The sequence below is a fragment of the Fomitopsis serialis genome (genome assembly GCF_022376445.1).
Source record: "Fomitopsis serialis strain Sig1Antser10 chromosome Unknown B0H18scaffold_112, whole genome shotgun sequence".
NCBI classification, from domain to species: Eukaryota; Fungi; Basidiomycota; class Agaricomycetes; order Polyporales; family Fomitopsidaceae; genus Fomitopsis; species Fomitopsis serialis.
The window spans coordinates 111091-136121 of NW_025955072.1; the positions used below are offsets into that span (position 1 = coordinate 111091).

Genomic DNA, 25031 nt, shown 5'->3' on the forward strand with positions numbered 1-25031 from the left:
TGTACACATTGTGGGAGTATTCACCAGGTTTTGCTACAGGCGGCTTACCCCAATCACCGTTTGACTCTCGGCCACTGTAGGCAACTGTCTGGCCCCGCTATGTTCTGCACGCAGTACCTTCGCTCGGCTGTCTTCGGATGTCCATGCTGCAGCCTGCCCAGCCCCTATGTCTACGCCCTCCTTATCGCCGCCGCCTTACCGTCTGTCGCCTACGTCCTCTCCCTGCGCGCTTCGACTGCTCCCCACTGGTACTCCAGGTCTTCTGTTCTGCACCATCTGGTCACCGTCGCTCTTTGTTGCGCTGTGTAGTCCAGAGTCTCTGGAACTGCTGCCTGCGGCTGCTACTCAGGCGTGTCTGCTGTTCAAGCTCCGCTCTTCTTTCTCACGAGGACTGGGCAATCTGTTGCACGCGTGCCGGTGAACGTGTGCCTCGTCCCCCTGTCGCAGGTCGTGCGCGATAGCTTTGGGGTCGCCATCGCTTCGTATTCCGAATTCTCGCCAGCGCCACGGTGTTGCGGGCGTCCTTCTGCCTGTCTCTTCCGTTGCTGCCGATGGTTCTGCCAACCTTGTCTGCGATAATCTGTGCCTACGGTCTTCTGATTCACCATGTCTGTTGCTCGGCTACTCTCCCGAGTCCCAGGAGTGCCCCCGATATGTGTCAAAATCTATGCTATCGAAGTCATGGGCGCGTAATTGAGACGATGTCTCGGTACGTTTTGTTCTGGTCTATTCCTTTCTGCTCCTCCGTGTGACCACTGCATTGTACATATTTGTTCCCCTGCTCGTCTATAAAAGCTTGCATTTTCTCCGTCCGAACAGCCCAGTGTGACGCTTCAGTCGCAATCTGCCCCTCCAATATCCAGCCGCCATGTCTCGTTCTGCCTCTTCGTCGTCCTCCTATTCTCCGACCTCGACTGCGCCGTCTACTCCGCCCGTCGAGTCTGCCCCTGCTTACTTCCTCCTCACCCACGAGTCAAGTGCGGCCTTCCTGAAGGCACTGCCGGCTCAACAGGGGAGCGGCGACCGTGTGCTCCTCCTGGAAGGCCATGGCGCTGCGCGGACCTTGCTGGAAGAGGCGGCCGACGTCGTCGAGGACAAGTCACTCATCGACGCAGAAAAGTGGGAATGCGTGAAGAGGACCGACGAAGGCGCCGAAGTGGCATTGTACCGAACGAACGCCTCAATTCTGAGTGCTGCAACTGACGCGGTTGCATTCGACCAGCTGCATGTCCAGACGGGACGCGTACGTATCTTTGGTCTGCCTCACTAGCCGCTGATTCGAACGATTATGCAGCGATCGTTTGAGGACATGCTCAACATAGTTACGGATGCTCATCTCCGGATCGTCGTGACACTCCGATCCCCTACCGACGACTCCCTCGCTCTCCACATCCTCGAGCGCCCCGCCGTCACCTTCCCCCGCCTCTCGCTCACTCCCTGCTCGCCCCTGAACCCCACAGGCAGCCCCTACAACATGCCCTCCCTCTCCGAATTCCAAGACGGCTGGCGCGTGTGGGACCTGATCACCCTCGGGATGATCCCACCCTCGCTCCTGCACAGCAAGCCCATCGACCTGCGGCACAAGCCGCTCTTCTACATGGGGCACCTGCCGACGTTCCTCAACCTGCTCATGACCGCGTACCTGAAGGAGCGCCCCGTCGAGCCCGTGCGGTTCACGAGCATCTTCGAGCGCGGCATCGACCCACACGTGGACGACCCGGAGTACTGCCACTCGCACTCAGAGGTCCCGGAGAAGGACGAGGACTGGCCCGCGCTGGGCGAGGTCCTCGCGTACCGCGACAGGGTGCGGGAGCGCCTCATGCGGCTGTATGAGGAGGTCAAAAAGGGCGAGCGACCTTTGACGAGGAGACTCGCGAGGACGTTGGTGATGGTCCTGGAGCATGACGGGTTCCACATCGAGGTTGGTCCCCATCTGCCCGTCAGCTCAACTTGGCACTGACCAAGGGTAATATAGACCCTACTCTATATTCTCATCCAGCGCGCTGGCACCGGCATGCTCCCGCCGCCCGGCTTCGCCACCCCTCCTTGGAAGCACCTCGCCGCGCAATGGGACGCCACCCCTGCGCCTACCACGCCCTATGCCACGCTCGGACCCTGCACGCTCACAATGGGCCACGACGACCAAGAGCCGGACGATCTCCTTCCCGAGTTTACCAACGCCGTCGCCGGTCACGATTTCGGTTGGGACAACGAGAGCCCGAAGCGCACCGTCTCCGTCGGGCAGTTCAATATCTCCTGGCGGCCCGTCACAAATGGGGACTTCCTCGACTTCTGGCGGGGCGCGGGCAAGGACCGCGTCGGGCTGCCGCCGAGCTGGGTGCTCGACTCGGACTCGGAGGACAGCGAGGTGAGCGTGCGCGCGCTGTACGGGTCCGTGCCGATGGACGTCGCGCGGCACTGGCCGGTGCTCACGGCGTACGACGACCTCGTGGCGTATGCGGCGAGCAAGGGCGGGCGGATCCCGACGGAGCCGGAGCTGCGGCTGTTCTTGGACACGTACCAGGTTGGCTACGAGGAGGGCGCGAACATGGGTTTCAGAAATTGGCACCCTATGCCGTGAGTTTTACTGACTCGTCTTGTCTCCAATCTGGCGGCGGGCTGAGCGACTGTGTAGTGCGACGGCCGGGGGCGAGAAGGACGAAGGACGGGGCTCCAACGGCGGTGTCTGGGAGTGGACGTCGACGCTCTTCGACATGCATGAAGGCTTCGCGGGCACGAGCATCTTCCCTGGGTGTGTACGGTCTCGCGTCTACTGCAGCGCGTCATCTAATCGAGTCATGCCTTCCAGCTACTCCTCCGACTTCTATGACACGAAGCACCAGGTCGTGGTATGTGCTTTTCTCTGCTTGGCAAAATTATTCGCTGACTCGGTCACCTTCTAAAGCTCGGCGCATCGTACGCGACCATCCCCCGCCTGGGCGAGCGCTGCACAGTGCGCAACTTCTACCAGCACAACTATCCGTACCCGTGGGTCGGGGCCAGGGTGGCGTACGACTGTTGAATCCAGAAGTCCTGGTGGCGTAAAAGCAATGGTGTAACGTCGAGTATGCTCTCGTTGATTATTATGTCTGTGTATGTACGAATAACTGTCAGAACTGTAACTGTACTTGTAGAATTTGTTGATGCATTCCATATTGTCTCACTACACGGACTGGAGCGCCGACCCAGTTGTCCCGCATCTGTTTCGTTCTTCCTTTGGTCGCAGCCGCAAGTAAAACTCGTTCAGAGTCGTGTACTTGATTAATTGGTATATGCCCCGTCGATTGAGGAATCGTACGCGACGAAGATTCTACCTTCTTCAGCTTTAGCGTACAGCCTCAGCAGGGCCCGTAATATTCATTTGAGAAAATCATCAACCCCTTCGGACGGTTAGGACATATACATGTACACAGTGGACAGCAATAGAAAGTCTGGACAGCAATGCAGATATGTAACGAACGGAGCTGCACTAAGTTATATGTGAACGAGCAACATGATTCTCAAGTAGGGGGACCATGCCAGAAACAATAGCTCCGAAAGCCCCAGCGTTGGTGGTCACGTATGTTCTTCAACTTGATTTCGGTATCACCGTTTGCATCGTCGACGCTGGTCCAGGCAAAATCAATGATATTCCACTCGTGGACACGATTGTGTATCTTGCACAGTTCCGTGCCTGCCGGCGCACGCACAAGATTGTTGGGGCGCAGATCACCGTGCCATAGGTAGCTGGCTGCCAAGTCATCCAGTATCGCACGTACGTCCTCTCTGGGTACACCGACTTATGAGTAACATTGATCGAGAGTGAAGGCATTAGACTCACTGCGTCGCTTTGTCGGCATCATCCTCCCTTGTGTAAACCGCACCCCCACATGACATGACGATAACAGCTAAGAGCGGTGCGTCAGGATCCGGCTGCCAGTCGCACCACGGCGAGAGCTCCCTGCCCCCAGGACCCTCGTCGTACACCTCATCCGACTTGTCATCCGGCAGGGGATCGTCGCGACTGGGGTCGTCTTCTGGGTCGTCTTCGGGAAGGTCGAGCTCGAAATCCTCAGAGTCCCAAAGCGGAAACGGCAGTTGCTCGCCAGATAGGGCGACAGCGAAGAAGCCATAGGTACGGGGGGTAATCACACCCTGCAACTGGCCCCTCGAGCGTAGCTTGTCACAGACCCATGCCTGGCGACATCTTCGACGCCAACTATCTCACGAGCGCGCTGCCATTCTACGCGCCGCTCTCCACGCCAGCACCCGCGCTCCCGAGCCTGAACAGCCTCACTCCGCTGCAAGGCCGCATCTCAGCGATCAACGCAGCGACGTTCTTGCACCTTTTTTGACGAGACGAAGCAGCTCGCGCTCGCACAGCGCCTCGCAAGTCTACTCTCGCCTCTCCCCGGCACACTGATCCTTGGCCTCCATTACAGCGCGGACGTCAAGGGCGTGCGGGACTCGCAGCCTGGCGGCGATGACACCCCGGATGTGATCCAGGTGTTCTGCCACTCACCCGAGTCGTGGGCCGCGCTGTGGGATGGCGAGGTGTTCACAAAGGGCACGGTAAAGGTCGAGGCGGAGCTCCGAGACGTCCCTATCTATGCGACGGCGCCACCGCAGGGAAAGCTGTGGCTGATGGTCTGGTCGGTGACGAGGCTGTAAGCCCACAATTTATCCAGAGCCCACCAACAGATACATCCAGAGAGAGCGAGAAGGGAGATAATACACAAAGACATGTTGTCTTGAGAAGGAGTGCTCGATACCTAAACTTCGATGTCTGCGAGGATCTTCTCTGTCGTCTCCCATAGCTCCTTCCCGAGCTCGGGGTCCTCCGTTGGCGAATACACGGAGCCTAGCTTCCCTGGAGGCACGATGTATCCGCCCTTGTACTTCACATCCTCGCGTAGAGCTGGAGCAGCTGCCGCGAAAACGGTGCTGTAGGCGCCCTTCTCGGGGCTGGTGAAGAATGCGTTGGCGATGAAGGCGTACACAGGAGCCTTGAAGGTCCCCGCGGAGTGAGCGAAGTTCTGAACGCCATCTGAGTCATGTAAGCTACACTTCTCTGAGAGGCCGAGGTATAAACTAGTGTCACCTGTGTTTACGATCCCAGGGTGAACGGCCGTGACGATGATGGGAACCTCTTCGGCATCCAGACGTCTCTGTAGTTCCTTCACATGTAGGACGCCCATGTACTTGCTCAAGTCTTCCGTACGAGTACAAGGTCAGCACTGGAGCTGTGAACACGAACCTGGAGGAAACATACTGTATCGCCTATTCGAAGCGAATGATTCGTCCTTGAACTCACGGTTGAAGTCTTCGATACTGCGGAAGTGGCAGTCCTTCGGAGGCATACGGTGACCTTCTGACGTGAGCTTAGAGCAATATGTCAGTCGGATTTGTTTCATGCAAAGAGACAAGCAGACTTGCCATTACTATTCGGACGTCGCTCTTTGGTTCTTGGGCAGTGCGCTTGAGCAGAGGGAGTAGTGTTCGAATGAACACAAATGGGCTGAAGTAACTGCGGAAGATGCATTCGTTTTGGAATATCTAGCATTCTGGAGAGATGGGCATACTTGACCACTGCAATTTCTTGGATGCCTAGGCGAATACTAATGAGTACATTCGGTGATGGGCAGTCGTCACGGGAAGTCAGGGAGGAACTCCTTACCATCATACGTCTTCGTGAACGGAGTCAAGAGTCTTTATATCGTCAACATCAGAACTACAGTCAACTGACACGAGGAGAGTGTCGTACAATGCAGCAGAGTTGACTGCGTTCGAACAGGAGTCGGTCAGAGTCACTTGCCCGCCCGTTGTTCCAGACAACGACCGACTCACCAACAATGTCCAAGCGCTGCTCCTTCTCCATGAACACCTCAGCCGCCTTCTTCGCATCCCTCGGGTCGCTGTAGTCCAACGGTAGCCAGACGACCTCGCCGTTGCCCGGCTCGAGGCCGGCCTTCTGCACCTTCTCGATCGCTGCCTTCGCCTTCTCCTCGCTTCGTGCGGCCATGTAGACCTTCGCGCCCTTTCGCGCGAGATGCCGGATGGCAGCGCATCCTACGCCGGAACTGGAGGTTCACAGGTGGTGAGCGAAATGTGGGAGACGCGCGGATAGAGTTAGGGCGCGGATGGGCATAGGTGGGCAGGATTAAGTAGTACATGACGCTCACTTTCCTCCAGTGACAATGATGACCTTGCCCTTCAAGTCAGGGAGGTCGGTTTCAGGACTGAACGACTTCGAAAAGAGACCCATAGCGTCGAGGGAGAGATGGCCGAAGCTGTGAAACTGCCATAGCGTCCGCCTTGTAGTGTGACTGTTGCCATCGAGAAGCGATGAAGTCGAGGACTATTTGGCGTGGATTTCAAAGGCTGGAAGCCACAGTTATGTAAGTTACAACGCCGAACGTTGATTGGTGCGGCACTGACGGTGTGCAACTGTGCCTTATGGCACGCAGACGTGAGGACTAAATGGAATCCCCTCCTCCTCCTCCTCCTCCTCCTACCCAGTTATATTGACACTATTGAATATGTACGTAGATAGGCACAGCATTGTGGGCACGGCTCCAGAAGGCTGGTTTTGCACGAGCACACAAGATACACACGTTTAGAAGCGGCACTACACGCCGATGTCCTTCAGCGTTCTCTCCGTCAACTCCCACAACTCCCTGGCCGCCACCGGATCCCGCGCCTTTTCGTTCAGCCCAGTGTTCTTCGTAGGCGGCGTGATGTATGCAGAACGATACTTTCTAGGTTCGGCGCGCACTTCCGGCGCGGCCGAAGCGAAAACGGTGCCGTACGCGGCTATTGTGGGGAGAGTGAAGAAGAGGCTGACGATCCAAGTCGCGAGGGTCGCGAGGAAGCCGGTACCGAGAGTGGCGAGCCAATTCTGTGCGCCATCTGTGGGTGCAGGATCAGTGACAGGTGTCGCCACCATAAATCTGAGGCAGGTGGCTGAAGTGCACAGCAGCGTGCAGGCCCTTTCAGCTCACGGATCGGCGACATCCGCCTTCTGAGGTGGGACATGACGGGACGGAAATAGCAGGGTCATTGAACACACACCTGTGTTGACCGCTCCTGGGTGTGTGGACAGGACAATGATGGGACGCCCTCTGCGTCCAGTCGTCGCTGCAGTTCTGCGACCTGCATGCAGACAAGTAGCTTGCTATAGCCTAAACGATAGCTGTCAGTTGGTTTATCTGACGGTGCACGGCGAGACCGTACAGTATCGCTGCAACGACGGCCAGGGGAAGACAGCGTCTTTGTACTCCAGATTAAAGTCCTCGATAGTCTCAAACTTGACAGGGTGTCGAACCGCCTCGTAGCCATCAGAGGATACCTAGGCAGCATGTCATTCTTTGTGTGATTTTTCATGAGTAACCAGACGGACTTACAACCACTATGCGGACATCGCTATTAGGTTCGCTCGCGGTGTTCTTCAGGATGGGCAGGAGTGTTTTGATGAAGACAAAATGTCCGATGTGGCTGGACACTGTTTAAGTTCCGTGATGAACATAGGATGCCTATGGACTAACTTGATCATCACGACATCCTGAATACCTACATGCCTCGATCGTCAGCACGGTATTGTTACAAAATATGAGTATCTCCATATCGTTGGGTCCCACACTTTAGTCGGTACTGAATTCAAGTGACACAGAACGCGCGTCACCTGAAGCCAGGATCCGACGTAGATTCACATAGGCATAAGCGACTAGATCAACTCTGCGAGTTGACAGGACTGCACAACTGGATACATGCCCATTATAGGACCGTTCAGTCCCGCTCTGACAGCGGATTCCATAGCGTTACTTCTCAAGGCTGGGGCCCGACAATATGGAAACAACTGCCAGGCGTCATTAACTCACCGTGGTTTGTCTTCTGATACGGGCACATCATGCTGTAGAGAGGAGCTTGTATCATTACCGGGTCGATCCTCTGGCTAACCGATCACTTACATGGCAGCACAATTGACTACGGCTCGTCAGCGAACAAGGCACGTTTCGAGACACAGCGCAACTCACTCAGCACATCCAACCGGCTCTCCCTGCGCATGAACTCCTCCGCCGCCCGCTTCACGGTATGCGGGTCAATCAAGTCAAGCTCCAAGCTCTCGAGTTGTCCATTGCCCGGACCGAGGCCCGCCGCCTTGAGCCTCTTGATAGCATCCTCCGCACGGTCGATGGCACGCGCTGCGATGTAGATTTTGGCACCTTTGCGGACAAGGTGCTGGGTTATCGCGAATCCCAGGCCTGCTCTACAAAGTTGGACATGCTGGTCAGAGGCTGAGTGCCTGAGACCCGAACAAGGCACACTCACGCGCCGCCAGTGATGACGATTACTTTGCCCGTTAGGTCTGGCAGGTTAGCAGGGTTGAACTTCTTCGACTGCGAGAGACCCATGGCGGCGGTACGACTCCTTTGGATCCACCAGACGGTCGGTTTAAGGACTGTCACGCAGGGGAGGGATGGAAGAGGGTGTCGTACGACGTGAGCTTGAGTTTGTTGTTCGCCTCGTTGCCTACTGTTCGGTGAGTTGCGAACTTTCCCATGTTCCCCGCATCGCACAGACCTTGTCAGGGCGAGGCCGGGTCGTTTACGGGATTATGACGCAAATTAGCGGCGGTACGGCGGCCATGAATTATTGAATCCTGCCTACCGCGTGTCTGCGGCGCGCCGAATCAGGGGAAATGCAGGGAACAATGGCGGTAGAACGGTTGGCCAGTCATGGAACGAGACGGACAGGGTATAGGTCACGTCAATGTGTGGGATGCTCGCAGTGATGATGATAGATGCCAGTACTATGTCAGTGCATAGTTCTGTACTTACGACATCACAGTAAGTACTTATGGTTACTGACCTGCTATTATTGAATTATTAGCTTCTGATTAGCGCCGGACAGATCATTGAGCTGGTCTCCCAATGGTCTCCCCAGGCAGACGGACAATTCCTTACACCTTCGTGCCTCAGGATATCCTTATCTGACCCGGACGCGCCAGGGTACTTAGTAAGGTTAACTCTGATCATTTGAATGTTCGAACACCACCTGATACCTCTGCCAATCCTGACGATAACCGCCAGGAATCTTGCCTAGATGTGAACCATCCCGTATTCGTCACTGCGGGGTATATGTACAGGCAAGGGATACGTGTGGTAACAATGTGCGATCTGTGTCGGTCCTCCACGACGAGCCAATTAAATCCGATCGTCGCCTCGTGGTATTCAAACTGGGTTCACCAGTCTGAGAACCCAACGATCTTTCCGTCCCATACCCACCAGATCATCTCGTCTGCCTCATCCTCGTCAACGTCGCTGCCAAGCTGCATGCCAGCAGCGAGATTCGAGCTACTGCACCCTACCCAGACACCCTCTGTCTTGGCTCCTCTTGCGAGGCCCTTCTTCTTGGTCTGTGCAGCGTCGTCCGCGGCACACGCATCATCGAGGAAGATTGGAGTGTCCCTTCAAGCGAACGTGTCAGGTTTTGCCTCGGGATCCACGCAGGGTGCGCGAATCGCCTCGGTGCGCGGAGTAGAATGTGGGTTTGCGTCGGGCTGGGACAGAGAATCAGCGATGCTGAAAGACGCATGAAATCGAGGAACCCGTACCAAGCTCAGAGGACATGCCCCCGCCGTCTTCTGCGCAAGCATTCGCGAGAGTTCGCGAGAGAAGTCGTTCCGCAATGCGTAGACTCTGTTGTTCTTCCGCGTATGTCTGACTGGATACTTGACCCGGTGGCGACGCCGAGGCGCGTCGAGGCGCTGGTGGTGGGGCAACGTTCTCTGACAACTCTCGTGTCGGCGACGATGTGTGCGACTGGGAGCGGGAAGCTGGGGGTGAAGGTGAAGGTGACCGCGACGATGGCGGCCCGGACGGAGATTCCTCATCGCTCACGTCTGATCCTCTGCGTTTTCGGCGTCATCTTCGGACTCTTCGTCTCCGCTTTCGCTCTGTTCATCTGAGTCGTCTTCGGCTTCCTCCTGTTCTTCGCTGTCATCGGCATCGGGTTCCTCTGCCCGTGGATGTCTAGATGGACCCGGAATATCGTCTCGTTCACCCCACACTTTGACTTCCAAGCCATTGACAGTGTATACGATCCGCGCACGAGCAGCTCCGACACTCGGCCCAAGCACAAAGGCTAGATGCGCCGTACCCGTCGAAGGCAAAGCAACATCTTCATCTCGAGACTTGCGACGGGCGAGCGCAGTAGACAGAGCGGTAAATGTCGTGTGCATATGAGACTCTAGCGTGTCGATTGTGGCCAGGAGGTCATTTCGGCGCTTCGCTGCCCGTGTATCGGACCGTCCACCTGGCATGCGGGCAAGCTGGACCACCGGGCTGTGGCGGAGATAAGCGTCTCGAAATAGAAAGGAAACGGAATGTGCGCACAAAGGAATCTGGCTCTTGAGGAAGAGAATGTGGCCTAGCAGTGACATGGCCAGCCTCGCTGCCATGGTATGCGTCACCACCGAAGCGTCTAGAAGCACATAAGGGATTTTCAGGTGTGATAGGCTTGCGTCTGAGCATTGTGGATCCTCTTTGCGAACCGGAGCCTTCGCAGATGCTTGGGTGAGGGGTGGCTGCACCACAGCAGGTCGCGTGCCGTGTGCGGATGGCGTAGCAGAGTTGAAGGCGGGCGGAGGCGCCATGGATGGTGTTAGAATCATCCTGTCTTGTCTATGGCTATGAATCTTTTACTGCATGCACGCCGAGGATGACCATGCATGCGTACCTGCAATTCGATGTGTAACTGCGAAACCTGGTACTGGATCCTCTCTTATACGAGTGGCTCAGAGACCGCTTCAATTACCCGTTTTCTAGTATGATGCAGTGGATTGGGTTTGTTCAAGATCCGTTGAAGTCTTGGGGCTGCGTGGGGAGGAGAGAGGACGCAGAGAGATGGTACAGGACGATCGGTTGTGGCGCCAACGACCAGGCGCGCGACGCGAACAACACGCGAATCATCACGTGGTTCATCGGCTTCAGGGCAGGCGTCTGCGTGTCGAGTCGTTTTGCCAGCTCGCCGAGAACCCGTTCCTTCTTACTCTCGTTTTCTTTGGTGAGATCAACGACGACTTCAACTTCAAGCATTGTGATTCTTCTATCCTCCATCGTACACTAAGCTGACACAATTTCTGCTCTGCACGAGCTCTACATGAGCTTTTGAGCTCGTCTTCGCGACTTTTGCACTCTTCTGGAAAATTTCCCGCTGTGCACTTCTACCTACGGGCGTGGACGCGCTCCGTACCCACTCGCTAATGCCTAGGGACATGGCTCTCAATGCCTTCGTCTCCTCTACTGGTGATGTGGGAGATTGACTGCTTGATCCACGCTTGACTGTTCTCCATTCGTGGCTTTCGATGGACAATCGAGTACTAAATCGTGCAGACATCTCTCCCTCTCGTTGCGGTTGTGTATCATGATCGTGTAGGTGAACGAATGTACGGTCCTCCCACTAAACATGTCTCCGTGCTATAGGGCATTGCTGTGCACAAGCACGCGTATACCCTACGCTTCGTCGTCGGTTGGACTTAGGTGTGTGTTGATCATACTCGGCGACGTTCGCGAGCTGACGACCTCTTCTACGCAGATTCCGAAGCGGCCACCGGTCTGCAGGGAGTCTGTATCAGATGTAGCCCTGACGGGCTCTGTTGTCACCATCAGCGAGTGTGGTCACTCGCTCCTTTTAGGCACAGCGCCACCATGGAAGACAAGCTAACGCACTAATATGGACCGTGGACCTCCTGATGAAACGTGAGTCATGGCTTAGCGAGGCTTGCGTTCGGACGGAACGTGCGGTGCGTGTCATGTAATTTACCTGCACAGACGTCGAGTATATATCATTTACGTCGGCTCCATTGTCACACTCTTTGAAGTGATACGTTCGCTTGTCGTCCCCCCTCGCATACAACATTGAAACACCGCTAACGCCATCCTCCCTTCCGCTCCTCCGCCCCAAATCCCGTCCTGGAATTTACTCGCGGGTCAGGTAATGTTCATCGTTATCATACACACCTCCTGGGGTTGGCCGGGCCACCTCCTAAATAGGCCTGATGTGTGGCTTCCGCACAAGCGTATAAATGGCAGGAAAAATGGGCCTCTACGCTCATTCACTCACTGCATCCCTCATCCTCATCTCCCTTCTAATCATCACAATGAACGCGCCCCAGCCTGATCACACAGTGCGTTCATCTCTCCGGTCGTTACATTATCCTCCGCTGACTTGCATTCTCTCCCCCTCCCCAAAATAGTATGTCGCCCACGCTGAACTGGTCGCGCTCAGCGCGCGGTTCTTAGACCATATACACTATAACGATGCGGCTCTGGTGACCTTCGTTCCGAATGGCTTATCCAATGTCATTTCGAACACGTTCCGAATCGGGAACTTCCACCGCAATGTCGCAATAGCCACACTGTACCTTGTCGATAAAGTCAAGACAAAATGTCCCGAGCCTGTGTTCCAGTCCGCCACAGACTGCTTTCTTGCAGCCTTGACCGTGGCGCAAAAGGTCTTGATGGACCACAACTGGAATAACGCGGCCATCGCGACCATGGCTAGGCAAGGCTACACGCGCGAGAAGGTCGGCGAACTGGAACGAACCCTGCTCACAGCGCTCGAATATGCAGTCACCATCCCGGCGCAGGAGCTGAAAGTCTTTGAGCGGTATGTGGAAAAACACTTCGGCCATACACTCGTGTTGGTCCTGCGTGCGAGGCGCGTCGAAATACTCCAGCCTGGCGTGTGGCCGGACGGCTCCCTCGCACAATACAACGCCATTTTGGCCGCGGCGCGTAGGCAATCGAGGAGCGCGCGCATCGTCGTGCCCTCGGCATCTCAACGCGCGTACTTTGAACAAATTCTCGTGCTCCGTGCGCAGCGATTTCCGTCGCGGTACGCGAATGAATGTCTATGTGCATTCTGCTCGCCACCGAATGGCAACGGCGGATGGGCGTGACACTGCTGACGGTCCAACATGTGCATCAAGGATGGACGGTTACGTGGTACATATGTACGATATAATCGCATATACTGATGGACTCACTCTACGTAGTTGAGGACGTTGGAATCAATACTTACTGTACCTGCGCATCCGTTGTCTCTGTGCCATTTGCTCCTTGCCTGTGTAATATTGCCTCCTGTCGTACATATATGGAGTCAATCATATTGTCTCTGCCGGACCAAGCTGTGCGAACCTATGGCTGTCTCCAGTCCTCCCGAGCAACTAAACCAACGCGACGTGAAGCCTGTGGATGCGACAGAGCTCTGGGACCTGAGCCAAAGCTGAGCGCTGAGCGCTGAGGTTGACCTGTTGGTAACTTACCGTCGACGGCCAGTTCAATGCGAATGCGCATACCGCACGTGATGTCTCCACATTTTGCAGTGCAAGCTTGGTGCAAGCCGAGGAATGGCCCGTACTTGAACCGTATACACGGAGAACGATGTTCCGGGTATACGAGACGTCGTATAAAGGACCGTGGCAAAGGCAGCCGCCCCCGGGTAGCATTCAAACGCAAAGCGCCTCACCAGTACCGGTGTCCTTCCACGAGCCATGTCGACGACGAAGCAGGTCCGCATCGATCCCGGGCACCCGTACGCAAAGACGAAGCACATCTCCTTCGAGTTCTACAAGCAGACCCGCTCAGCCTCTGCATTCGGTTATGAGTACTTCGTGTCTCTTCCGCCCTCTTACGATGCCGACAGCGAGAAGCGTTGGCCTCTGGTGTTCTTCCTCCACGGCGCAGGCGAGTCGCAGAGAGGGAAGAAGGAAAGCTACGCCACCCTGCGGCATGGCGTACCCAAAATCATCCTCTGTTACGACAGACTGAAAGACGGCCTAGGGCCAAAGGTCGACATCCCATTGAGGGGCGGACAACGGGTGCAGAAGGAGGACTTGAGCGCGACGCCCGTTCCCGCGAGCGTGTGCGAGTTCGTCGCGGAACGCTTCATCACGGTCACACCTTCCCTGAACATGCAATACGGATACGGGTGGAACGCGCCGGCCTTGTCGTCGCTGCTCGATGAGATCGTCGAGGATTACCGCGTCGACATCAGGAGGGTGCACGCCACTGGGTTCTCGATGGGCGGGTATGGTACGTGGGAGCTGGCGCAGCATTCGCCGAGACGCTTCGCGAGCCTTGTGCCGATATGCGGAGGAGGTGAGCCACTGCTCGCACTAAACATCAAGCACATCCCGCAGTGGTGAGCACCAAGACGGTCTTTGCATGACTGGCGTACTGATATCGCGACAGGATCCATCATGGCGAGAGGGACGACATCATCTCGATTTCGCAGTCTAAGGAGATGTACGAGGCGCTGCAGCAAATACACGCGCCTCAAGTGAAGTTCTGCAGATATCCTGGCCTCGGGCACGACTCCTGGACGGAAGCGTACAATCAACTCGAGCTTTGGGAGTGGATGGTGGACCAGAGCTTGCCGGAAGGGAGCGGTGAGGTTCAACGGGAACCAACGAAGAATAAAGCGAATGTCGAGCACGTCTAGAGGCCGAAATGAAGATGCCAGAGGATTGAGATTTCAAAGTCTCCCAGTAGTTCCGTTATGCCAGTTGTATAATGCCAGTGCTAAGTGTACCGCGCCTGTTAGAGCACGTGTAGAGTAGCTTCAGGGCAGGCAAGTAATGCCTCGAGAGTCGTCGAGTCTCGACGGCCTCGATGCTTTCTTTCCATACTAGTACTGCCACGTCGATGCTTGGGCATATAGAAATCTTGCTTTGCTTCATGCATGTCGATGATTTGGACGTCTATATGCGTGGTCTTCGCCATCTTTGTACGCATCTTCCAGCACCGCGCGCCAAAGCGGCTCGCCCTCGCCCCAAGGTCATCCCGCTGAAGTAGAAGGGCCTATGGTTCTTTCTCGCAATGTGGAATACGAACAAGCTCGCTCTAGCCTTGGCTGTTCCGACTTGCGTGTACCTCCAACTTGAAGCACTGACACGAGGGTGACATCACTCACCGTAGACTTCTCCGTAGCGTCGCGTCATTTACTGCAAATATTCTTGCCTGAAGCCACTCAACGAGCCTCGTCAGCTTGATTCTTTGAAAGATGGCTGGCACGCGTATCATCGCTGATAGCGTCAATAGCGTGGATGTAACTGGGTTCGGATACAATTGGACCTCGTGTCGATACAATTCGACGGTCCTCTTCTCATCGATTCAACCTTGTCCTCACTCCATCACAGTATATGCGCGCCAGCCGCATACCATCTAGCAGCTAGTTCTCCCCTGTATTGTAGGGTGTTATGGAGAGCAACAATAGCGACGTGATCGCCTCGCTCAGCAACCTGGAGGTGGAAGACCTTCGCTCACGGCTTGCACTCGCGGAGGTAAGCAACTCAACGCGTCCCGCGAGTATGGCACATTCTCACTCAACTTATTTCAAAGGCACAGAATGCGAGTCTGACTGCTGAGTTGAGAAAGGCTCAAGCAGCAGCAGGAACCGTCAAAGTATGGCTGACATCGTACTGGACTGCGCCGCGGCTAATTGCATCTCAGCGAGAACAGGCTCAGTTGGAGCGGCAGTTAGCAGACCTGCAAAGACCGCTTCCAGGGACGGAGGCTTCTTCGACACGTCCGTTCGCTGTTGGTGCTGTTCCGGAAGAGGGTGAAGCTGCTATTTTGCCCATCTCTTCTCAGCGAACCGCGTCCGCTCCTTTGAAGATGATGAAGGATGTGAGTTCGACGCGATGTGCTCCTCGAGTGGATGGTATTCTGACGTTACCCCGGTACGATCACTTCCAGACACTGTAAGCATTCAATACCAGGCGTTCGCTCAAGCTCACCAGTACCCTTAGTGGACGAGTCAGTGTGATAATCGCGCGGGGCGAAGTTGTATGGGACAATTTTCCGGCGACGGGATACGTCATCAAACCGGACCGTAGACTGTCCAAGAAGAGCAACTGGACCACCGTCAAACATGGCAAGCTGCGTCGTCCCGCGAATGAACTGATGGCATGTATCTCTGGAGTGTGGTACTACTTGGGAACGTATACGTCGGTCTCGGCGGAGACATTGCCGGCTCACTCGTTCCGGGAATTGTCTGAAGAGGTGAGTGTCTTGCTCCGAATCGTCGGTACGCTGCTCTGATGATCGGTGCATAGGTGCAATCCCGTGTCATTACGTTGGCTGGGACCAAGAGTCGCCGTGACGATCTGCGATCCATGCTGGAGAACGGCGAGATAACGATGACCAAGATCAGCCTCAGAAGGGTTGGGGTGAACCAGCGGGTGTGGGATTGCCTCGCGTCCAGTGCCAACGTCGGCATTGGTGGCCCCCAGGGCGAAGAGAGCGAGGGCTCTGATGACACTGACTGAAGAGTTACTATGCAAGCCCAGTGCGAACAAAATACTGCCTTACTTCGGGATCATGCAATCCACTATCCTTTGTCGTTGGAGAAGCATGAACCAAACTCTATGTTGACCTTCGACGACGCATGCCTAGCCTGTGATGAACGGCCGCCTACCAATGTGTCTAGATGTGGAGTGCTTCGTGCAATGCGCAATCGCCTCATGGAGATTGAGTTCAATATGCGGTGCGTCTTTCTTTGCATGCGTTCTGTAACTGTAACCGCATCTTCATACGAATACGCGCCTCATTGCATGCGCATGTCAGCCTGGGAAAGGCTAGAAACGCCCACCTTGAAGAACCGGTGGTCCACTGCAGTCGTTGGGACCTGGACAACATGGCAACAACACACGTCGACGTACCTAGTGGTGTCGAGCACATCGTTCCGGCGTTCAATCGCGAGGAAGGGCAGCAGCTCCGCAGCCGACTGGAAGATATCGAGGTGTGTGGTTTTTGTGTCAGCCTTACAATATCGCGACTCGGTGATGCGAACATTGCAGACTTCGAATCAGTCTCTGATACAGCAATTGGCTCAGCTGCAAGCGGGCTACAGCGACTTGCAGGTGCAGATCAAGCTGTTTTGCGACCTGCCAGGGCTAATTGTACGTATTCCAGGGCAAGCACGCCAGACTAGAAGCCGAGGTTGCGCGCATTCGTGACCGAATGCGAGGCTCTGAGCCTTCTGTCAGTCTTGGCCAGTATTCATACAAGGATGCTCGTGGCATTGTAGTTCTTTGCGACGAAACCACACCTCGCAAGTTCATACAAGAGACCAAAAAGGTGACTCTACTCATCCTGTCGCTATATCAGTGCTCTGACTCGCTGCTATCAGTATCAGTGCGTGTACATACGATCTTACACCTGGAAATACTCAGTCTGGATGCGCTTTTAGCCGAAAGAAGAACGTCATAGTAGTAATTGGCGACGAGACTCACTGGCTGGAATTTCCTGACGTGGGATTCTCCGTGAAACCTGATCGTCGACTCAGCAAGAAAGGTCAATGGCAAGAAGGCAACCGACAGCTCTTGCGCCGTAATCCCAAGATCGAACTCATCGCTCGTGCGGAAGGCAGCTGGCTCTACCTCGGGACGTACGCAGTCACGGCAAAGGACGCGCTATCTTTGGAGGATTCGAGGGCGTTGCCGAATAAGGTGCGTGTGCTAACTTATGTTGCCCCCGAGTTGCTTACTCAGAGGCGCATCAGACCCGCGGAGCTCTCCTGTCTCAGTCTGGCCACAAGAGCCACCGCAAACAGCTTCACGCCATTTTCGAGGCTGGAGAGCTGAGCGCTACGAAGTTCACTCTGAGACGAGTGTCATTCAACGACGCTCTGGTCGTCAGTCTCGTGAACGCGCTGCAAGCCTTGCACCCTCCGGCGGAGCTCGAGGCTGGAGAAAGCGATTCGTCAGGTGATGGCGAGTGACGCAGACGGTTCAAGATTCGTACATGCTTCTGGTGTAATGATTGAGTTCAGGGTAATGTCTGCGCTTTCGCTCCGCCGATAGGAGTACATGAGGTGTGATCATCCCGTGACGAAGACGGCCTGCAGGCGCCACTTTGGCTCGAGATCGGGCTATGTTAGGCAAGACACCTTGCTTGTAATGAATGCGGTAAACTAATCGGCGTCCCATGGTGGGAGACCGAAGAGAAGAAGCGTACATGGGGGCGCTTGTGTCACGTTCGATAGCTCATATGAAGGCTCTGCACAGGGCATTCATACCAGCAACCCGCAACTCTTTGGAGCGTTGGCGGCTGAGTACATTCGCTCGTCAGTTGCGCACATCTCAACTGCTGGCGAGTTTACTCGATCGCATATTCTACGCCATCAACGAGACCATGCAGTTCAAAGGAGGTATCAGTATTGCCAAGAATGTGCTAGAGAATGTCGTCTCGCTGCAGGACGCAGAGCTTTGCCGTCTGCGCCATGAAATGAAAGTAGCCAAGGTACGAGATGCACCGTGCTCCAGAAGGTTACTGATAGATATATGCAGGACGAGCTGAAGGAGCGTCACGACATACGGGATTTGATTGATGAATTACGGAACATTGTCAAAGAAGTCAGCTGGATCCCTAACCACAACTTATCGGATTGACATTCCAGTACAGGGTCGTGACACTAAATGCGATCAAGAGTTACGCAAAAAATTGTCTGCTGTAGAAGTATGTGTCTTGCCTTCCAAGCGTATATGAACCAGATCTTATCGACTACAACTTCCCAGTCTATCACCAACCAGCTGCGATCGCAGCTACGTGACTCGCAACATCGAATCTGCGAGCTCGAGGTGAGTGGCTCATGGGGAAAATAGAGGTGATTTGACGAGACTGGTGACGAAGGCATCCAACGATGTGCTGAAAGAGAAAGCAACGCGGGCCGAGACTGCTCGGTCGGGTTCAGACGAGGACCTGCGCCGGGCAAAGGTAACTGATTAACCACGAGCGAGGGTCGGTGAACTCACCTTGCACAGGCGCGTTTTGTAGAAGAGGCAAGGCAGAACACTCTCCGCCTCCAGGAAACAGATGATGATGTATGCTTCCTCGAGAACATGTTGGATGAGATGGAAGACAGAGCTCGGGGTGCTGAGGTCCGACCCATCAGTGTCAATGTCAACCCTCGCTGATCTAATGTGCAGCAGGACCAAGGATGGCTAGAGCATCAGCTAGCTTTATGTTCTCAACATATTCAGGAATTGCTCGGTGAGATATCGGACCAGCAGGTATGGCTCGACTCTCATTCACTGTGGATCTATACAACATACTGAGTCGATTTCATGGCAGAAAGTACGTCAACAGATTGAAGACAATGCAACAACTGCGTTCTTGCGGGGGTCTAGTCTCAACAAATGGGTGACGCGTAAGACACAAGAAGAGCTGGCCAAAGCCAAGGTCGGTGGTCTTTTCGAATTGAAAGAAGGGGAGGTTTGATATTCGCGCCATCTAGGCCAAAGAAGCATCACTTTTAATCGAGGTCGTCGAGTTGAAGGAGCAGATCGGCAACAGTGATAAGGCGGAGGTGAGTCCGACGAAATGGTCGCCGCATCTGCTCATCAACGCGTTTGTAGGCTTCTGAGAAGCCAAATATCGAAAGTGGCATCGCTTCTCAAGGGGGTGAGTGTCCGAGCGATGATGTCGTGGTAGGAAATACCGCCTCGTTGTCTACTATCAGCCATGACGACCCTCGCTTGTACATGACACCGGGAGGCGTCCTGGAAGATATGTTCCGAGCGTTGTCCAACAAGGAGCCCAATCTTCGGGTACTCAGCGAGGTTAGTCTTTAGTCTCGTCATAGCCTGCGTGCTGGCTCTAATACCCGCGCTACAATTCCTAGTTTTTGTGAGCCGTAGCATTCTTGACCTTTGCCCCCGCGACTAACACATACTTGCCTCAAAGGGGTATCCGGAACATCGTCATCGTAACTCCTGCTGAGTTTGTGTGGGCTAGTTGTCCGGATACGGGGCACTTTGTCAAACCGGCATTATTTCATGGCAAGGGGGGAAAGTGGCAAGACGCGAAGTTAAAGTCCATCAAGCGGCTCCAAAAGCAAGGACCTACTGAGGTCATTCCTTATTTCTCGGGAGCCTACTACTACGTAGGCACCTATACTGTGGGGGAAGCAGAGCATATGAATGTCGAGGAATTTGAACGGCTTCCCGAGAAGGTAACGTCGGCCTTGGCAGTAGTTTTCGCTCTTTGTTGACATCTCACAGACGCAACGAGGAGTTGTCGGTTCGTCAGGGAAGCCGACGGAGTACGGATCTCTGAGAGAGTTGTACTTGGGTGGGAAGCTCTCTGCACTCAAGTTCCCGGTGCGGAGAACTGGCTTCAACTCGAAGCTGAATCGATATCTGCGTCAGAACGCCTGACGAACACACCGAATGAATGAAACCGAGCATTTGGTATATGTCTATCCTTCGTTATAGTACGCTCAAATACCGCAATGACTTCGTACGATCCCGATTCCCATACACGTGGAAGTTCACGAGAATGTTTCGACGTCGCTGCGCTGCCACAGTGCGAACTCGTGACGCAAGGCCACCTGCGAGATGTTCTCACAACGTTGGGTTCAATAAGCTCGGGTTGCTGGTGAGGATAATTGACACTCTAAGCTACGTACCCATGCCAAGCAGCATCGCCGCAGTGCTTCCCTGGTAGTCCTGGACGGTACCCGCTGTTTACTGGAAGTCTATTCATCAGTGCTGCGGGGTGAGTGTGGCACGACGTCTTCCGCGCCTTGCTGGCAGAGCTAACAACTTACGTACAGTATGTGCTATCGAGGGTCACATGTTCCTGGAGAAGCGTTCTGACCTAGACTTTGAAATGGCACCGTGGCGTCACGGTAAGGAATGCGGCCTCCACGAGGCTTTTGACGACCGTGATGCGGCGCACGCATTCCAGGCCTCTTATATACACCGGCACCATGCCTGCTGCTTAACGGTCGACGAAGCTCACGGCGGTCACTCCCGTTCTGTCTTGTTTTGCTCCAGGTGTAGCTGATTTTTGCTCAAGCAGTCGCCCCGTGGTTCGACCTTGTAAGTCTCCGTGCTAGTTCGGCCTACCCCAAATTTACATTGACTCTGCCTCAGAATTATGCCAATGAATGCGCCCGGCCCGATCGTGCAAATATCGCCAGCCGTAGCACAAGAAGTCATCGCTCTGCAAGCTGCAGAGCTTATCCGTCTTCGAGTTGAACTCGGAAATGAAAGGGTGCGGAGGCAATGTCACTCACATCCCTCATTCACCGGCTTACCATGACACTAGTCGGGAGGCTCACGGCAAGGCAGTCATGAAGCGATATCTCTCGAACAATTCAATGAACTCCGGAAAGATTTTCTTGAAGCGGCGTTCACACCCAAGGTACGCACACTCGTCTAATATGTCGAGCTCGAATGTGCAAATCAATAGTGTTAGGAGAGTAGCGATTCCCTCCGCACGGAGCTCGTTTCAATCAGTGACCGCACGCGTACGATGCAGGTAGCGTCATGTTGAGTGGTTAGTGAGCCGTGCGGTGACGCTGTTGTGTATCGCCAGAGTTCGCTCCAAGAGCTGGTGTCTCACATGACGCATGCTCCTACCAGGGGATTCAATGGAACGCAAGTGCGTGCATATTGATAGATGCTCCGACGTTGATGCACACAAACTGACTACGTATGGAATTTGCAGGACGGGACCCCCACAAGAACAACACAAACGGACTTCTGCGCTTCGAAGGTGACTCGAAAATTTGACACATGAGCTGAGAAGATGACTGACAGACTCGCGTAGAAGTACGTTGACGAGTTGCAACAGCAACTAGCTGTCGCTCGAGACGAGCTCGTCGACGCACATGGTGTGATGGGCCGTCTTGAAGACGAGCGTGTCAAAAACGAGGTGATAGAACATCTCCTTCGCCTCGCGCCGCCCTTCCACCCAACTTCTCTAACATTATCCTGGTAGGCACGGGTGTCAGACCTGGTCAAACAGCTTTTCGCTGCACATGTCGAGTCCAGCGATCTCCAAGAGCTTCTCAAAGGAGCCCAAGAAGCCTGCTCCACGTCTCAAGTATGGTGTCGACTGATTCGTTTGGCCTCACTAATCGTCAACGTGTCTGCAGTCCCAAGCCTCAGGAATGGAGGTGGAGATGGGGTTCCTCCGCGAGGAAAATGGGCAACTGAAACGAAAGATTGAGACGCTCACCGTTGAGTCAAATCAACGACAGGTAAAGCCAATCAAGTGAGCGAATCTTCGTGTTCCTGATTTCTCGTGCACTTTCATCGGCGGCAGCTCCATCTCGAACAATTGAATGAGCGCTTCGCTTCTACGATCGCTCAACATGAGGAAGAGGTGGCTTCATTGTGTATGGCCGTCGAAGTAGTGAAGGTACGCTATCCTACATGTTCCGGATCTCAGCTGCATGATCTCAGCGCCTCATCCAGGATGCATCCAGCCGGCCTGGCCTCCTGGGTACTGTCCGCAACAAGGTCGCTCAAGTGTACAAAGGCGTTGGTGGATATCTACCCCAACAACCCGCGACGAATCCAGCCGACGTCAGTATCTTATTTTTTCAGATGCTTTTGGGTCAGATTCTGATGTTTGTGCAGCCGGCGGACGATAGGGAGCCGCCTCGGACATCAGTCCTCGTAGAAGAGCCACAGTCGGACGTGAACGGCGAGCCGTCTACTACGGCGCTCCAACCTGGTAGCGAATCCCTGGTCGAGGATGATGCTACCGTTGGCGACTCGGGTTCTAGTACGGCAGGGTCTATGGTCAGCCTGACCGAGTTCGCATCGAGCCCTGCGCTGGAAGAGTCAGAACACAAGGTCGTTCGATCCGATGCTCCTCCTGGTGCCGACGCATCTCAGTCTGGTGAACGGGGGCCGGTCTCAATGACCCAGACAGGCAGCTCTGGCTCTGGCTCTCGCCCAGCTGGCGAGATGATCGTTGCTGGTCCCGCACAGGCTAAGGGCAGGAGGATCGAAGACGTTCTCACGCCGCTTCCTATGAAAGTTATCACTCAAGCAGCCCTAGACCACTTGCAAAGGGTAGGTTCACGATGGCCCTTACTGACCGATGACCGTGACTGAATCCTGGCACCTTTTTGAAGACATGGTGCGTCTAAAATGGACATCTCGATCGTGAGATGCCGGCTGACCGAACCCATGTCCTTGACAGCGGATTCAATCACGTTCTCTTTGTTACTGCTTCTGATTTCGTTCCTGGAGAATCCATCGAGGATTCGTACTTCATCAAGCCGTCCATGGTCTGTCACAATGGACAGTGGGCACCGTGTAAGAACAAAGCCTTCAACAAGCGCATCGCAAAGGGACAAATAGACTTGATCGCCCACCTTGGCGGTGCCCCCTATTACTTAGGAACATACATCATCACGGACAACCCAGAGCCCATGACGGCTGAATACTTTCAGGGACTTCCTGACGTCGTGAGTCGGGTCGAAGCCTGTGCTTTGGGTACCATTCATGCTCCTCTACCCTAGACCCAACGATGCCTAGTCACGGCCACAGGACCAAAGAATGAAGCTCCGGATATAATGTCACGCTACCAAAATGGTACACTCACTGCCCTCAAATATCGAGCCCGCCGCGTCGACCTCAACAGAACGTTGGACCAATATCTACGCTCTGCCCTGGGAGGAGCTGGCAGGGCATAGATCCCATTTTATTGTTTCACGTGTGAGACTATTCACACTCTCATGGACATCGTTGTTATAATATCCACCCTGTGAATCATTGCGAGTCCACCGTTGGCACTCATGCAAATTTGAAGGCCCTGCGTTGTATAGGAAGTATGTACCTTCCGTTATGCAATACCGAAGCCTGCAGCCCTCGCTGTTACTGGAGACGGCTAGAACCAGTTCTCCACGGTGTGAACAGTTGCCACCAGTGTAAGCACATGGCCCATTCGCAGTCCAGCTCGCATGAATCGTACAATATTAATATGTCGCACTCGATTCTATGTACTGTCATTTTGCAGTGCAAAAAATCGATCGAGTAGAACTTGCAATGTGGCTTGACGTCAACAGACCAAAACAATGAGACATTGTATTCGGAAGTAACTACGAGGCATGTTGTACTCTTATCGATTTCGCGCTCGACACCCCAGAATACAAGGAAAGCCATAGCTAGTCGCATACGCAGAACTTCTGCGTAAACAAGCTAGCCCTCGGATATAGACTTGTGTTAGTCCTGCCTTACACGAGGAAGCTTCAGTGAGTTGTCCCGCTCCAGCGGCAACGCGACATGCACGTCTCGAAATACAAGGCCGTCTTCCGCTGGGCTTACTTCAAGTCGAAGTGGATCACATATAACGTGCATCGCACTCGTCTCCACTCGCAACGCGCTGCGCAATTTGTACGTATCCCGCCTTATAATCCGTGGTCTGCCTTCTCGGACTCGCCATTTCATCCGGGCTGGCGTCCTTTCGTTCTGTATCCTAACTTCACACCTCACTGCGTCGTTCATCCTCACATCGTGCGATGCTCCTGTTCTGGAGCGTGTTTGTGCGCAGTTTTGTAGCGCTCGCCTTCGTGGCGAGCCTAGCGCCGTCCGGTACGTCAATTGTGCACGCAGGAACCAGGGGAATCGCTCATACGTATCTGACAGTGCTTGCTGCCCCTTGGTGGCCCATGCATTACGTGCTGGATGAGCTGTCGCCCGACATGCCACCTCCGCAATCTGCTGCCGCCGGCATCGTCCCTGCTGCTAGTATGTCCTCGTCCGCCGCCACTCCTAGCGAGACGAACGTAGTTGGTGCAACGAAGAGCTCTGTGAGTGTTGTGCACTTTAAGTGTTGACGAGTCTAATAGCTACTCTAACTAGGGAAATCTCGATGATACAACACAGCAGTCTGGCGGCGCCAGCGTCGTCGATCGCAGTGCCAGTACAGTGAGCATCCTGGTCGGAAGCACAGTCATCGCTCTGTACCTCGTGATTTAAGCTCCCTGATCTGGATGCGTTAGTCGTCTTGTGTCTTCCATTCTACCCATTTATCCTCTCGCTGGACGGTAGTCCTCATGAGCGCTACGGACACGGTGTCCGTTTTCCCGTCGTTGAATAATCCATTCCTTCACCCTCATGTATCTGTATCTACTCGTATCCGTGTCTTTGCAGACCCAATCTGTAGCATAGCTCATTGTGGTCGTTGTTATCGTTGTCGTCGTGCTATCGCTTGCATCCCAATACCGCCCCACCTCTACTT

The 25031-nt window shown here is 54.6% G+C and overlaps 13 protein-coding genes across 13 annotated transcripts; 10 read left to right on the plus strand and 3 right to left on the minus strand.

The window, feature by feature from the left end:
- Positions 1-1309: 1309 nt before the first annotated feature.
- B0H18DRAFT_884416 (C-type lectin protein) lies at positions 1310-3022 on the plus strand (the record flags this gene model as incomplete). Its single annotated transcript, XM_048041025.1, has 5 exons — positions 1310-1921; positions 1976-2577; positions 2636-2752; positions 2810-2849; positions 2906-3022. The coding sequence occupies 5 exons, from the start codon at positions 1310-1312 to the stop codon at positions 3020-3022; spliced, it is 1488 nt and encodes a 495-aa protein (XP_047887912.1).
- Positions 3023-4172: 1150 nt separating this feature from the next.
- Positions 4173-4650, plus strand: B0H18DRAFT_1124037 (uncharacterized protein; the record flags this gene model as incomplete). The annotated part of the gene is made up of 2 exons (XM_048034786.1): positions 4173-4315; positions 4374-4650. The coding sequence occupies 2 exons, from the start codon at positions 4173-4175 to the stop codon at positions 4648-4650; spliced, it is 420 nt and encodes a 139-aa protein (XP_047887913.1).
- Positions 4651-4661: 11 nt separating this feature from the next.
- Positions 4662-6496, minus strand: B0H18DRAFT_1037326 (NAD(P)-binding protein). Its single transcript, XM_048030397.1, has 9 exons — positions 6421-6496; positions 6162-6365; positions 5827-6059; positions 5744-5759; positions 5657-5688; positions 5562-5586; positions 5416-5506; positions 5252-5360; positions 4662-5191 (listed from the first exon to the last, which is right to left on the minus strand). Exons 2-9 carry the CDS (start codon positions 6242-6244, stop codon positions 4752-4754), a joined length of 1029 nt encoding a protein of 342 aa, XP_047887914.1. The 5' UTR covers positions 6245-6365; positions 6421-6496; the 3' UTR covers positions 4662-4751.
- Positions 6323-8780, minus strand: B0H18DRAFT_1037334 (NAD-P-binding protein). Its single transcript, XM_048030398.1, has 10 exons — positions 8559-8780; positions 8308-8444; positions 7982-8245; positions 7857-7888; positions 7524-7548; positions 7383-7473; positions 7213-7327; positions 7085-7160; positions 6447-6929; positions 6323-6377 (listed from the first exon to the last, which is right to left on the minus strand). Exons 2-9 carry the CDS (start codon positions 8388-8390, stop codon positions 6608-6610), a joined length of 1008 nt encoding a protein of 335 aa, XP_047887915.1. The 5' UTR covers positions 8391-8444; positions 8559-8780; the 3' UTR covers positions 6323-6377; positions 6447-6607.
- Positions 8781-10896, minus strand: B0H18DRAFT_1037342 (uncharacterized protein). Its single transcript, XM_048030399.1, has 7 exons — positions 10719-10896; positions 9915-10669; positions 9593-9888; positions 9418-9560; positions 9069-9394; positions 8890-8999; positions 8781-8825 (listed from the first exon to the last, which is right to left on the minus strand). The coding sequence occupies exons 2-5, from the start codon at positions 10649-10651 to the stop codon at positions 9221-9223; spliced, it is 1350 nt and encodes a 449-aa protein (XP_047887916.1). The 5' UTR covers positions 10652-10669; positions 10719-10896; the 3' UTR covers positions 8781-8825; positions 8890-8999; positions 9069-9220.
- Positions 10897-11748: 852 nt separating this feature from the next.
- On the plus strand, positions 11749-12940 carry B0H18DRAFT_1138244 (uncharacterized protein; the record flags this gene model as incomplete). Its single annotated transcript, XM_048035608.1, has 2 exons — positions 11749-12166; positions 12236-12940. The coding sequence occupies exons 1-2, from the start codon at positions 12065-12067 to the stop codon at positions 12938-12940; spliced, it is 807 nt and encodes a 268-aa protein (XP_047887917.1). The 5' UTR covers positions 11749-12064.
- A 469-nt stretch (positions 12941-13409) lies between these two features.
- B0H18DRAFT_60639 (Alpha/Beta hydrolase protein) lies at positions 13410-14569 on the plus strand. Its single transcript, XM_048038766.1, has 2 exons — positions 13410-14184; positions 14235-14569. Exons 1-2 carry the CDS (start codon positions 13535-13537, stop codon positions 14482-14484), a joined length of 900 nt encoding a protein of 299 aa, XP_047887918.1. The 5' UTR covers positions 13410-13534; the 3' UTR covers positions 14485-14569.
- Positions 14570-15120: 551 nt separating this feature from the next.
- On the plus strand, positions 15121-16496 carry B0H18DRAFT_60596 (uncharacterized protein). The gene is made up of 6 exons (XM_048038760.1): positions 15121-15325; positions 15384-15446; positions 15504-15671; positions 15741-15745; positions 15794-16046; positions 16100-16496. The coding sequence occupies exons 1-6, from the start codon at positions 15242-15244 to the stop codon at positions 16310-16312; spliced, it is 786 nt and encodes a 261-aa protein (XP_047887919.1). The 5' UTR covers positions 15121-15241; the 3' UTR covers positions 16313-16496.
- A 180-nt stretch (positions 16497-16676) lies between these two features.
- On the plus strand, positions 16677-17955 carry B0H18DRAFT_1037358 (uncharacterized protein). The gene is made up of 5 exons (XM_048030400.1): positions 16677-16906; positions 16959-17123; positions 17148-17152; positions 17236-17494; positions 17548-17955. Exons 1-5 carry the CDS (start codon positions 16829-16831, stop codon positions 17764-17766), a joined length of 726 nt encoding a protein of 241 aa, XP_047887920.1. The 5' UTR covers positions 16677-16828; the 3' UTR covers positions 17767-17955.
- A 102-nt stretch (positions 17956-18057) lies between these two features.
- B0H18DRAFT_1037361 (uncharacterized protein) lies at positions 18058-20326 on the plus strand. The gene is made up of 12 exons (XM_048030401.1): positions 18058-18400; positions 18450-18503; positions 18563-18625; positions 18678-18761; positions 18809-18925; positions 18974-19057; positions 19119-19226; positions 19282-19353; positions 19403-19606; positions 19669-19673; positions 19731-19998; positions 20048-20326. Exons 1-12 carry the CDS (start codon positions 18329-18331, stop codon positions 20201-20203), a joined length of 1287 nt encoding a protein of 428 aa, XP_047887921.1. The 5' UTR covers positions 18058-18328; the 3' UTR covers positions 20204-20326.
- Positions 20327-20790: 464 nt separating this feature from the next.
- Positions 20791-22094, plus strand: B0H18DRAFT_60759 (uncharacterized protein). Its single transcript, XM_048038770.1, has 9 exons — positions 20791-20869; positions 20924-21044; positions 21099-21194; positions 21249-21311; positions 21369-21434; positions 21501-21548; positions 21603-21707; positions 21774-21878; positions 21931-22094. The coding sequence occupies exons 2-9, from the start codon at positions 20928-20930 to the stop codon at positions 22051-22053; spliced, it is 723 nt and encodes a 240-aa protein (XP_047887922.1). The 5' UTR covers positions 20791-20869; positions 20924-20927; the 3' UTR covers positions 22054-22094.
- Positions 22095-22340: 246 nt separating this feature from the next.
- B0H18DRAFT_1037369 (uncharacterized protein) lies at positions 22341-23679 on the plus strand. The gene is made up of 4 exons (XM_048030402.1): positions 22341-22363; positions 22432-22858; positions 22921-22925; positions 22989-23679. The coding sequence occupies exons 2-4, from the start codon at positions 22580-22582 to the stop codon at positions 23308-23310; spliced, it is 606 nt and encodes a 201-aa protein (XP_047887923.1). The 5' UTR covers positions 22341-22363; positions 22432-22579; the 3' UTR covers positions 23311-23679.
- A 630-nt stretch (positions 23680-24309) lies between these two features.
- B0H18DRAFT_1124045 (uncharacterized protein) lies at positions 24310-24769 on the plus strand (the record flags this gene model as incomplete). The annotated part of the gene is made up of 3 exons (XM_048034787.1): positions 24310-24382; positions 24437-24600; positions 24653-24769. The coding sequence occupies 3 exons, from the start codon at positions 24310-24312 to the stop codon at positions 24767-24769; spliced, it is 354 nt and encodes a 117-aa protein (XP_047887924.1).
- Between the last annotated feature and the right edge of the window lie 262 nt (positions 24770-25031).

Coding starts and splice junctions, on each gene's coding strand:
- B0H18DRAFT_1037326 (XM_048030397.1), bottom strand. CDS start 6,244: ATGGGTCTCTTTTCGAAGTCGTTCAGTCCTGAAACCGACCTCCCTGAC. Junction 5,507..5,561: donor CAAGAAATTGCAGTGGTCAA/GTATGCCCATCT, acceptor CATCTTCCGCAG/TTACTTCAGCCCATTTGTGT. Junction 5,192..5,251: donor CGCTTCGAATAGGCGATACA/GTATGTTTCCTC, acceptor CTCGTACGGAAG/ACTTGAGCAAGTACATGGGC.
- B0H18DRAFT_1037334 (XM_048030398.1), bottom strand. CDS start 8,390: ATGGGTCTCTCGCAGTCGAAGAAGTTCAACCCTGCTAACCTGCCAGAC. Junction 7,161..7,212: donor GCCGTCGTTGCAGCGATACT/GTACGGTCTCGC, acceptor GCTATCGTTTAG/GCTATAGCAAGCTACTTGTC. Junction 6,930..7,084: donor GCAGAGGGCGTCCCATCATT/GTCCTGTCCACA, acceptor CACCTGCCTCAG/ATTTATGGTGGCGACACCTG.
- B0H18DRAFT_1037342 (XM_048030399.1), bottom strand. CDS start 10,651: ATGATTCTAACACCATCCATGGCGCCTCCGCCCGCCTTCAACTCTGCT. Junction 9,889..9,914: donor AGCGAAAGCGGAGACGAAGA/GTCCGAAGATGA, acceptor CCGAAAACGCAG/AGGATCAGACGTGAGCGATG. Junction 9,561..9,592: donor GGGCATGTCCTCTGAGCTTG/GTACGGGTTCCT, acceptor TGCGTCTTTCAG/CATCGCTGATTCTCTGTCCC.
- B0H18DRAFT_60639 (XM_048038766.1), top strand. CDS start 13,535: ATGTCGACGACGAAGCAGGTCCGCATCGATCCCGGGCACCCGTACGCA. Junction 14,185..14,234: donor ATCAAGCACATCCCGCAGTG/GTGAGCACCAAG, acceptor ATATCGCGACAG/GATCCATCATGGCGAGAGGG.
- B0H18DRAFT_60596 (XM_048038760.1), top strand. CDS start 15,242: ATGGAGAGCAACAATAGCGACGTGATCGCCTCGCTCAGCAACCTGGAG. Junction 15,326..15,383: donor CACGGCTTGCACTCGCGGAG/GTAAGCAACTCA, acceptor CTTATTTCAAAG/GCACAGAATGCGAGTCTGAC. Junction 15,447..15,503: donor CAGCAGCAGGAACCGTCAAA/GTATGGCTGACA, acceptor CAGCGAGAACAG/GCTCAGTTGGAGCGGCAGTT.
- B0H18DRAFT_1037358 (XM_048030400.1), top strand. CDS start 16,829: ATGCGAACATTGCAGACTTCGAATCAGTCTCTGATACAGCAATTGGCT. Junction 16,907..16,958: donor CGGGCTACAGCGACTTGCAG/GTGCAGATCAAG, acceptor TACGTATTCCAG/GGCAAGCACGCCAGACTAGA. Junction 17,495..17,547: donor CGAGGGCGTTGCCGAATAAG/GTGCGTGTGCTA, acceptor GAGGCGCATCAG/ACCCGCGGAGCTCTCCTGTC.
- B0H18DRAFT_1037361 (XM_048030401.1), top strand. CDS start 18,329: ATGCAGGACGAGCTGAAGGAGCGTCACGACATACGGGATTTGATTGAT. Junction 18,926..18,973: donor ACAGAGCTCGGGGTGCTGAG/GTCCGACCCATC, acceptor TCTAATGTGCAG/CAGGACCAAGGATGGCTAGA. Junction 19,227..19,281: donor AAGAGCTGGCCAAAGCCAAG/GTCGGTGGTCTT, acceptor CGCGCCATCTAG/GCCAAAGAAGCATCACTTTT.
- B0H18DRAFT_60759 (XM_048038770.1), top strand. CDS start 20,928: ATGCCAATGAATGCGCCCGGCCCGATCGTGCAAATATCGCCAGCCGTA. Junction 21,708..21,773: donor ACGAGCGTGTCAAAAACGAG/GTGATAGAACAT, acceptor TTATCCTGGTAG/GCACGGGTGTCAGACCTGGT. Junction 21,879..21,930: donor AAGCCTGCTCCACGTCTCAA/GTATGGTGTCGA, acceptor ACGTGTCTGCAG/TCCCAAGCCTCAGGAATGGA.
- B0H18DRAFT_1037369 (XM_048030402.1), top strand. CDS start 22,580: ATGGTCAGCCTGACCGAGTTCGCATCGAGCCCTGCGCTGGAAGAGTCA.